This window comes from Dendrobium catenatum, unplaced genomic scaffold (genome assembly GCF_001605985.2).
Source record: "Dendrobium catenatum unplaced genomic scaffold, ASM160598v2 fragScaff_scaffold_273, whole genome shotgun sequence".
Classification (NCBI taxonomy): domain Eukaryota; kingdom Viridiplantae; phylum Streptophyta; class Magnoliopsida; order Asparagales; family Orchidaceae; genus Dendrobium; species Dendrobium catenatum.
The window spans coordinates 2,810,415-2,821,235 of record NW_021318735.1 but is presented as its reverse complement, the minus strand read 5'-3'; the positions used below and the strand labels follow the sequence as shown (position 1 = coordinate 2,821,235).

Sequence of the window (10,821 nt, the reverse complement as noted above, 5' to 3'; positions counted from 1 at the left end):
AAGCGACCGAACTGTGCTCTAATACCATGATAAATTGCACAACAGGATGAAGAAAGCTGAAGAAATAAATTGCAGAGAATAGAAAATACTTTTTTATTATCATGTCTATTTGTTAGTACAAGACAAGTATATATAAACCCACTAGGGGTTACGTACGTTGTTCGTACGATATGGTATAATTTTTGTTGAGCTGTTCTTGTTGGTTAACAATTTCTTGAGGCCATTGTGCAACAACTTTTTCCCCGGCTCCTAAACCAATCCAGAAACTGACGAAATTCATTCAATCCCTGTCAGGGAAGCTTACCCAGCCGACAATTTGCATCCTCATTTGATTTTCCTTTTCCTGGGAGTATCTTCAATCAAACCTAAATGCTTGGGATTCTTATTTTGCCTAACACTGACCACAACAGCTTTACTCATAAATTTGTTGATGAGGACTACAATAGCTTTATATATTGAAGAAAGTCGATGAGCTGCGGGATGCCCTAGTCGTCGCTTCCCCTCTTCCCTCGCGCTCATCCCGTTTTTTTCCCTGGCCACCACTGGCCTTCGTCGGTGGTTTCCATGGACCTTCATGACGCCTCCATGTTCCCGCCTTTGGCAGATGCACCACCTTCCACTGATCCCTCTCCCGCTGACCCAGCCTCAGCCCGCAGGTTAGACCGGTTATGGTCTAACATCATTGCATCTCCTGCTCCGTCTGCGCCGCATATCCCCGTATCCCTTATTGAAACTCCAAAGGAGATCATTCCCTTCGAATCGGATTTTACTTGTCCTGCTGCCGCAGAGTGGAACTTATGCCTTGTGGGTTACTCGATCGGTAAGCGACCCTATTATGAAGCTCTAAATGAAACTGCAAAAAGGATATGGAAGCTTAAAGGTACTTTTCAACTTATAGCTCTTACAGATGGCTTCTTTTTGTTTAAATTTTCCCTAGTAGAAGATTTTGACATGGTATGGTCGAAGGGAGCTTGGTTTTTTTCATGGGAAGTCGTTTATAGTTCAGAAATGGACTAAAGATTTTCATCCTACTAGGGAAAGCTTTTCTTCAGTTCCAATCTAGGTTAGAGTTCATAATCTACCCTTCGTATGCTGGAACTCCGATGGAATCTCTAAAATAGCTTCAAAAATTGGTATTCCTTTAGCGGTAGAAGCCTTAACTGCCGCCAAATCGAGATTAACTTATGCTAGGATATGTATCCAAGTATCCACTTCTTTTTCTTTTCCAGATACTGTTGATGTAGCTATTGAAGGGAAAGTAATAAAGTTGCAAATCCAATATGAATGGAAGCCAGTTCCATGCGTCACTTGTGCCTCCTTAGCTCACGCTTCTTCAAATTGCCCCTCTACCCAGCCTCCTGAGCAGAAACTTCAATCTCAGTTTAGGGGTCGCAGTACTACTAGAAATCACCGTACAAAAACTCAATCTCGTTCCAGAATACCGCAGCAAAAACCTTTGAATGAAGGTGCCACAACAGGGCACAATCTTTCTCTGAATCAAATCAAATTACCTCTACATCTACTCTTAATTTGGTTCTGTCTCAGGTTGTATGGGTTCCCAAAGGTAATATTACAGCCAATCAAAACATTGTCAATCCTGTTCAGGCTGAATCTTCCATTGAGCCACAAAATGTTACTCATTCCCCAAAAATTTCTGAACTTCCTAATAATTCCCTAGCTACTTCTAAGTTTCCAGAAAGCACGCTCATCCCTAATTTAAATTCTCCTACAAATGAAAATATAGGGGATGCAGAAGTAGATATAATAATTAATATGCCAGGCACTTCAGTTAAGACAAGCAATATGTATTCTTCTCTTCAGAGTCATGAGGACTTAGCGGTAACAAACTCCGATAATGACTGCAACTCTTACTCCGAGCAGGTTTCTAATTCTAGTGGGAAGAAATCCAAAACATCCCTTCCTAAGAATTCCAAAGGGAAGAGGACAAAAAAGCCACCTGCCTCAACCTCCAAGCGCAAATGATCTGTCCAAATATAGCGTCTTGGAATATTAGGGGTTTTTCATCTCCTAATAAGGTGTCTTTCTGCAAAATTCTTGTACAGTCTTTACGGGTGGACATGATTTGTATCCTTGAGAATAGGATTCAGCTTCAAAATCTTTCTTATTTAAGTTTTTATAACAGTCATATGGTTTTTGATATGGAAAATAGTAGTCACAACTTCTATTGTTCTAGTCCCGGTAGAATCTGGATAAAATGGTCTACTGATAGACTATCCTTTCATCCTACCTTTTTCTCATCACAAATGATTGCTGGTATGGTTCATTATGGCTCTACTTCTCCTTTCCATCTTTCTGTGATTTATGCATCTAACAACCAGGTTGAACGGAAAGTCCTTTGGGAAGATTTAAGATCAATATCTCCTTCTGACAGCCTCCCGTGGATCTTAATGGGGGACTTTAACACCTGTAGGTTTCCTTCTTAGAAAATTGGAAGCAATTCTATACTCCAGCATCAACTGCATGATATTAATAGTGTTATCTTTGACACTAATCTTAAAGATTTAGCTTCTATTGGGCGTAAATACACTTGGTTTAATCAGCGAACATATAACCCTATTCACATCAAGCTTGATCGTATGTTGGTCAACGAGCACTGGTTATCTGTATTTCCGGATTCTTACTACTCCATTAAAAGTCCTGACGGTTCGGACCATTGCCCTATTTTTCTCAATTCAAGGGTAAATCATTCCAATAAGCATCAGTTTCTTTACAAAAATTATTGGGTCAAATGTGAGCAGTTCTGGTTTTTATTGTTTGAAATCTTTGTTGTTAAGGCAGTGGGGAATCCCCTTGTGGATCTTTGTAATAAACTCAAGAGTTTGAAAGAAGCAGTTAAGGGGAAAAGGTGGGCAACTGCTAATAATATGTCTGATCATATTAAGAATCTAAACGATAAGCAACTTTCTTATCTTCACAAGCTTATTGATGATGCAGATTTCTGCATTCCCTCTATAGAGCTTAAGAATATTAGCTTGCAGCTGGAAGCTGCCTCTTCTATGTGGTTTTCTTGGGTAAAACAACGTGCTAAGGCCAAATGGTTATCCTAAGGAGAGGATGATCTCAAATTTCTATATGCCAGAATTCGGTTGAGAAGAAGTTATAAAAAAATTGCTATTTCATTAGCTATGTCCAGCAAGGATCTTTCTGTGTCTGAAGCCATTAAAGATTCTATATCTTACTTTCAAACTCTTTTTAATGCCCCACTTGTGCTAGACTATGATATCAACTTATTTCCCCCTGGTAGTGTAATTGACATGGAAGTCTCCAATTCACTTATTATTCCTTTTTCAGATTCTGAGATTAAAAAGGTTGTGTTTTCTGGTTCCTCCAACTCCACACCCGGTCCTGATGGCTTCAATTTTGAATTTTATGAGTCTACTTGGGTGCTTATTAGTCCTTCAGTATGCAATGCTATCAAGAGCTTCTACTATAATGCTTATATGCCCCGTACGATCAAAGCCACAGCCATCACACTGATCCCTAAGTCAAGTCATGCTGAGTCTATATCAGATTTCCGTCCTATTGCCTTGTGCAATACTTCCTATAAAATCATTGCTAAACTTTTGGCGGATAGGATGAAACCAATCATGCCTAATATTATCAAAGAAAATCAAGCGGGGTTCATTAAAAAGAGGATCTCTATTGATAATGCTATCCTAGCTAATGAAATCCTCCAGTTTTCTAGAAAATCTTCTAATGCCAAGCTTATGTGTGTTAAGCTTGATATTAAGAAAGCCTTTGATAGCGTATCTAGACACTTTCTGTTAGCTAGGATGGTTCAAAAAGGCTTTCCTAGCACCTTTATCAATTGGGTTGAATCTTGTATCCAGGATGTTTGGTTCTCTTTGTGCATGGATGGTGCTTTGGATGGTTTTTTTCCGTCTTCTTCTAGTATTAGACAGGGTTGTCATCTTAGCCCTTATCTTTTCAATATTGTGATGGATTCACTTTCTTGCATGTTGGACTGCAATTTGCATGATCAACAATTTCAAGGGCTTTCTTTTGGGAATCATAAGCTGTCTCATTTACTCTATGCTGATGATTTGATTATATTTGGGAATGCTGATATGACCAACTGCAATATACTAAATAAAATTCTGAAAGAATTTTCTAAGGCCACGGGTCTTCTGGTGAACTTTGAGAAAAGTTCTGTTATATTACCACCAAACTGTAATATTGTGGAGGATATCTGCTCCTCTCTCAATATTCCATTTGCATCCTCCTATATGCATTACCTTGGTATTCCTTTATCTCCCTTCAACCCGAAATTAGCTAATTACTCTTTGCTTATGGAAAGTATCATTAGTAAGTGTCGGGCTGGATGGCTAAGGCTCTCTCGTTTGCTGGAACGCTTCAGTTTCTCAGATATACTATTTGGAATACAATAGCCTATTGGATTCGAGGTGGTATTATACCTAAAACAATTCTTAAACAAATTGATAGGTTATTTGCTAAATTTCTGTTCTTTGGTGACTCTAAAGCAAAAAAACTTCACTTAATATCTTGGAGGAATACGTGTAAGCCTAAAGAATTTGGTGGCATAGGTTTACCTTCACTGAAATCTCTTCAATTTAGTTTTAACTGCTCACTTATTGCTAGAATTTATAATGATAACAGTCCACTTAGCAATTGGATGTTATTCCATTACATCTCTCCTTGGAAGGATCCTATCTCTAAAGCTTCAAAACACTGGAAGATTATTTGTAGGGATGCAAATATGGCCAAAGAGAATTTTCATTTTAAAGTTTCGGTACACCCTAAATTTGCCTTACATTGGGAACATTGGGTCAGAGATAAGTGCATTAAGGAAATTGCTCCTCTTCAGGCACTCTTATATGCTTTTCCTGTTAATGAGAGGATCAATACTATTATTAATACCAATGGGAACACTTGGGCTTTGCCTGATAACTTACCTCTTGAAGTACACTCTACTCTTTCTGAAATCCCCATTACAAATTCTCGGGTTAGCCTGTATTGGGGTGCAGGTAATGTCTCTAGGCATAAGAATTTTAGGGAATTTTTTTATAGACAAGAAGCTAAAGTCTATTGGTGGAAGTTTGTATGGCATAAGCATTTTATCTTACGATATTCCTCCTTTTGCTGGATGGCCATTTCTGGTGGTTTAAAAACTGCGGATGCTTTGATTGCTAGAGGTATTAATGTTGATCCTAAGTGCTCTTTATGTCACTGTTATGCTGAAACTGTAAGTCACCTCTTCTTTGAGTGTGACTATTCTTTCACTATACTCACAAAGCTTATGTTCAACCTGGGTTTTTTACTATTGAGGCCTAATGTGCTGCGAATTTTTGAATACATCAAGGATACAAAGGACAAGAACAAAGAATTTTATTATCTTCTTATATGCTCTTCGGTATACTTTATTTGGAGAGAAAGGAATGAGAGGAAATTTGGGGGAAATTCTGTATCTTCTACTTCTTTAGCTCTTAAAATAAAAGTTGTAGTTTTCTCTAGAATTATGAAATGGAAATCTAGAGATATAGTAATGGATTTGCTGTAATCTGGTGCACTGAATGTGCAGTTTTTGGGATTCCTGGTTCTTGACATTATGTTCTGCAGTTAAATCCTTTTTCGTGGGATGGATTACATTCTGGGGGTTTATAGTTTTATAAGCTATTAGGTGTGTGGCTGTTCTCCTACTGGTTTTTGGCAGGCTGGCATACATGTTTTTTCTCTTTGGCTCCATTTTATGGGTATTGCTGGTTTCTCTCAGGAATTTATTTGGTTATGGGTTGGAGGTGTCTGCATGCAAACTGCTGAATTGGTGTTCAACTTTCTGTGGGAATTCTGGATGCCTATCGTTTTGGTTGGATGGGTTCTTCGTGGAAATGGGCAAGGATGACTGGATTGCCATTTTCTCCTTTGGAGGGCAGGAATTTGAAGCTTCATTTTTGCAACCAGGTTGAGAGAGCGGCAATTCCTGAGCCCGAGGCTTTATTGATCTCCTCTTCCTATTGCTTACCTTTAATTTTGTATTTCATTTTGTCATTGTTTTCTTTGACTTATTGCTTTGATGTGGGGATTTTGTTACCCCTTTTTTAGATCTTGTAAGCTTTGGCAAGATCTCAGTTTTTTTTACAGTATTTTTCTTTCTTCATTACATGTAACAAGTTTATATTAATGAAAAGGGCTTAGGCCATAACTTTACCCCAAAACATGAGGACTACAATTGAGCTTTCCCCGACCCTGTCATCACTCATTACCTCTGTCTCCACTACCGTGAGGACCACTGACTCCAGCTGCTACCTTTGTTCGCCTTATTCTCTGTAGCCCAACGGATTCAGCAGTGGCTGTCTCCTCTCTCCCCTCTATATATGTGTAGTTCTTAGTATGAAAACATATATGAAGATATATCAACTGCCACAGTAAAACCTTTATCCTTCTTCTCTGTTTCTCTGTTCTTCTTCATCTTGCAGGTCTTTCAGCGCAAGCAAAGTCTCCACTGCCAACATTCCGCTTCTCACTACCCCAACTAACCGTTTATTATACTTGATACATCCTCAAAAAATTGTTTTCCACGTAAAAACTCTTGGTGTTCATTCCTTTTTCCTGTTTGTGTGTTAAACTTACGTACAACGCTCAGACGCGAATTTACAAACTCTACCGCCGCGTATTTTCTAACACGCAACAATACTATTTTCTATTTTTAGCTGTACAGTCTAGTAGTTTTTACTAGAGTAGCAATTTTAGTAATTATGCTTTTTAGCCTTTAGTTCATATATGCTTTGTTTTGGCTCAAAAAAAGTTAATGAAAATATACGAAACAACCTTTTGGTTTTTCTGGTTTTCTTGTTACTGTTCCATTGCTGCGGCTGTTCTTTCTTAGTACAAGAAAAGAGCTGCATCATTTATCTTCCTGGTTTGGACCATTAGTAATATCCTCATCCAACAAGGAAGCATCCTTCGGCTCAACAGAAGGCAGTAAAGCCGAACCATTATGAACTTTAGGTTCACTGATAAACAATTTCTTGCAAATTACAGCAAATCCATTAGCAGATTATTGCAGACATCATTAGCACCTCCAGACATTTTTCAAACATTATGATTATCGGATTTACCAACCATAAGGGAATTAACTTGCATATTATCAGCAGGAATACACCCCTTAGTTGGAAATCTATTATCTACATTTGTTGTATTTCCTGCATCATCAATAGGTCCAGAAGCTTGCATACTTACAAGATTATGAGACCCTTTCAAAGCAGCAATACTTGATAAATTGAATTAAAAGCATCACCCGACGACGGCACCTCAGCAGTACTTGACCAAAGATTTTTATTGTTTGCCTCGCCAAATTTCCTAGGAGGGGAGATGGAGGAAATATTCTCGTATTCCTTTTTCTTTTGACCAATATCCAAGGTCCATAAGCACTTCCTTCATTTGATAAATTTGATATTTCCATTCCAGGTTTTTTAATATTAGAACTATTTGACACATGAACGTAGAAGATTCCATCTATCTAATGAAGTGGGCTGTAGAGAAGAATTCTTCAACTAATTTTTATTAATTTGATCTATTCTATGATCTTGCATAGGGACATTAGCATTCAACCTGGAATCAACTTCATTTATTTCCATACTACAAGTCACCACGTAGTGACTCTGCTTGTGACCCAATCTCCCACATTTAAAATAGAGATTCAAAATCCTGACACACACACCATTGCAAATTCTCTCCTACCCCAATATATGTTTTGAGCATCAATTAACATTGGATGGCGTATTCTAGAAGCAATTATAGCATTTTTTCTCCCATCCCAACAATTAAGTGGGAGGTGAGCGTACTTAACCCACATTACTGAATATAATCCATTCAAAGAGAATGGAGAGAACTTGGGAGTCCACCTCTCTAACGCAAAAACATAGCCCATGATAAGCCAAGGCCCACCCACTCCCGAATTATTCCATCCATAGCTTCTTTTAATGGAATAAACACAACACCTAATCCAAACCCATTGATGCGATTTCAAATTCACCAAAATGTGACCATAGCCTTTTAAGCTCGTTAATAAAAACCAAATAGGGAAACTTTATACCTAAAATCTTGATAACTACTGAAGTTTTCTGCATTTTAGCATTTTTAGTTTTAACCCTAGAATGTTGCTTTACTGCAATCCCATCATCAGAAATTAAAGAGAACTCATTGCTTATATCCTGAAAGTGTCTAGGTTTCTTCCAGTCATTTGAATGAATATAAGATTGAGCAGGAGAACCTTTAGTAGGCCTTACACCGTCCTTTACATTATTAAGCTTAAGGTGAACGAGATCAGAAAAATTTGCATTAGCAACTTGTATAGAGTTGCCAGAATCATTAAATCTTGATGAAGATTGCATTAAATGATCCTTGCTAATAATTTTATCAGAATTTGACACTTTAACATCATTAATGCAAACTGGATTCGCGAGTGGAATGCTGCGATCAGCAGAATCAACATTTTCATCAGACCCACTGTAATATCAAAAATCTGCTCCAGGATCGTCTAGGACGATCTGGATCGTCATGGGACGATCAGTGGAAATTCTACTCCAGAATGTGCCCAGATTTGCTCCAGGTGATTTTCTGTACATATCGTCCAGGCCGATTGAGGACATCGTCCAGGCCGATTGGCACTGTAGAAAATATCGGCCTGAGAATAGTTCTGGGAACCGTCCAGGACGATCCAAATTGGTCTGATCGTCCTGGGATGATCTGGCGATCGGCCGGGCCGATCTGAAGATTATAAAGCTGATTTCAAGTCGTTTGAGGAGAGAGAAAATCATTAAAAACGAAAATATCAGCCGAGGAGAGAGAAAGTCGAGGGATTTTGTGGAAAAGTGGATTTTCGGACGACGCGGAGCCGTTTTCGTCCGAAGAGACTGTTCAGGAATTTGCTGTACGCAAGGTAAGGCACATTCCGCCTTTGTCAATTTTCAGAACCGTCGTGTTTGGCGGTATTTTCTGTCCGGATTTCGTTTCCATTAATGATTTTCGTCCGTATCTTTTGATTGGTTCAGTTTTTACTGCGTAACTTTCTGTATATTGTTGACGTGCCGGGTGTGCACATTTTGGTTATTTTCCGAAGATTTTTGTCCGGGTATTTTTGATTCGACGGGGTTTTATTTCGACTGGATTTTTCTGTGTGCAAGAGCCATGTACCGTATTTGTAGATGATTGTTTTGAGGAAAAGAAAGAAAAAGATAGATGTTTGTTCTGCTGTGTTTGATGATAAATAGTAGCTCTATGTTTGTGTGTCTGATGAGTTTAATTAATTTGGAAGAATCAGTTCAGTGACCAAATTCCAAAGCCAGATCCTGGATAAAAAGGTTTGATCGCGGCCCGGTGCGAGCGGGGTCCGTCCCGGATCGGGTCGGGTCGTGACACCCACCATGACCAGCAGACGATGATGCTCCATCTTTTTTTGAATACACCAAGCTATCCCTCCAACGCACCATCAATTCAAAACGCTGATCGAAAATGTCTTTATTTGAATCGTCCTCCATAAGGACTACCTTACCTTTGCCATTACTATGAACCTCATTAACCTGAAATGGAGCCTCCATCTTGCTAACAAAAATACTATTCCCCCGGCGGAGCTCTCCCACCAGATCCTCTAACAACTCCAAGATCACTTCCCCCACTATATGCATTAAATTGATAGGCCTATAATATTTTGGTTGCATGCTTCATTGCAATTTAGAGCTTTCAATTAACATATTTTTCAAAATAACTCTCAATAAATTATTAAATAAAATAATAAATAAAACTCCAATGACTCTACGCCGACATTTTATCTTATATGGGATAACGAAAGCATTATAATTTTATGAGCCACAAATTGATGATTAGTAATCTCAAACTTCATATTGGTTAATTAATTATCATGATTCTTTATAACTTATAACTAAATAACTTGAAACCTTTTAAATAAATTTGTTAATAAAGAAATAAAACATTAAAACCTAAATTCAAATTAAAACATAAAGAAATCAAGATATAAAAAGAAGCAGAGGTAGAAGATGAAGTGAGATCATGTATTGTCTCATGTGTAACAATTACACAACGAATGTATTTATAATTGAGTTTGTGTGTGTGTGTCTGTTTACACATGTCCAACTATGATTGGAATGGTTTGTTACAGGTTGACATAGCCGTTAATTTTTTTGTTGTCGTTCACTTCATCTTTGTCATCATCTCTGCCTCTATGCCCCCGCAATGTGATGGTTTTGGTTGAACTGTCAGATTGTTGCGAAGAAATTGAAAACGAGCCATTAATAGAGATTTGGTGAGAACATTAGCTATTTGATCGTGCATCGTAATAAGAGTAATATACATATTATGTCAATTTGAAGATGATGTATGATAAAATGAAGATCCACTTCAATATGCCTTGTTGTAGCATGAAAATATAATTATTTGTTAAAGATATAGCAGATGTGTTATCACAATATAGTTTTGTTGTTGATTTGTGATCTTAAAATCCTTTAGTAATTGGAGTAGCTAGATTATATTTGTTATTGATGATGCTAAAGATTGGTTATTTGCCTAAGTTGATGATCTGGTTACTGTATTTTGTTTCTTCACACTCCATGATAATAAAGTATTGCTCAGGAATGTGTAGTAATCGGATGTTGATTTTCTGGTGGCTGGATCTCCTGCCCAATATGAGTTTGAGTAAGATGTTAAGTGAAGAGGTCCTTTAGAGATTGGAATACCGAATTGAAAGGTGACTTTTAGATACCGCAACAACCTTCGATCATTGGGATGAACTTGTGCGTATCTATTTCATACTCTGGATATTGTACA

General features: G+C 37.9%; 1 protein-coding gene across 1 annotated transcript; it reads left to right on the top strand.

The window, feature by feature from the left end:
• Nucleotides 1–204: 204 nt before the first annotated feature.
• LOC114579300 lies at nt 205–6,261 on the top strand. The gene is made up of 2 exons (XM_028693432.1): nt 205–880; nt 5,753–6,261. The coding sequence occupies exons 1-2, from the start codon at nt 565–567 to the stop codon at nt 5,797–5,799; spliced, it is 363 nt and encodes a 120-aa protein (XP_028549265.1). The 5' UTR covers nt 205–564; the 3' UTR covers nt 5,800–6,261.
• Nucleotides 6,262–10,821: the final 4,560 nt, after the last annotated feature.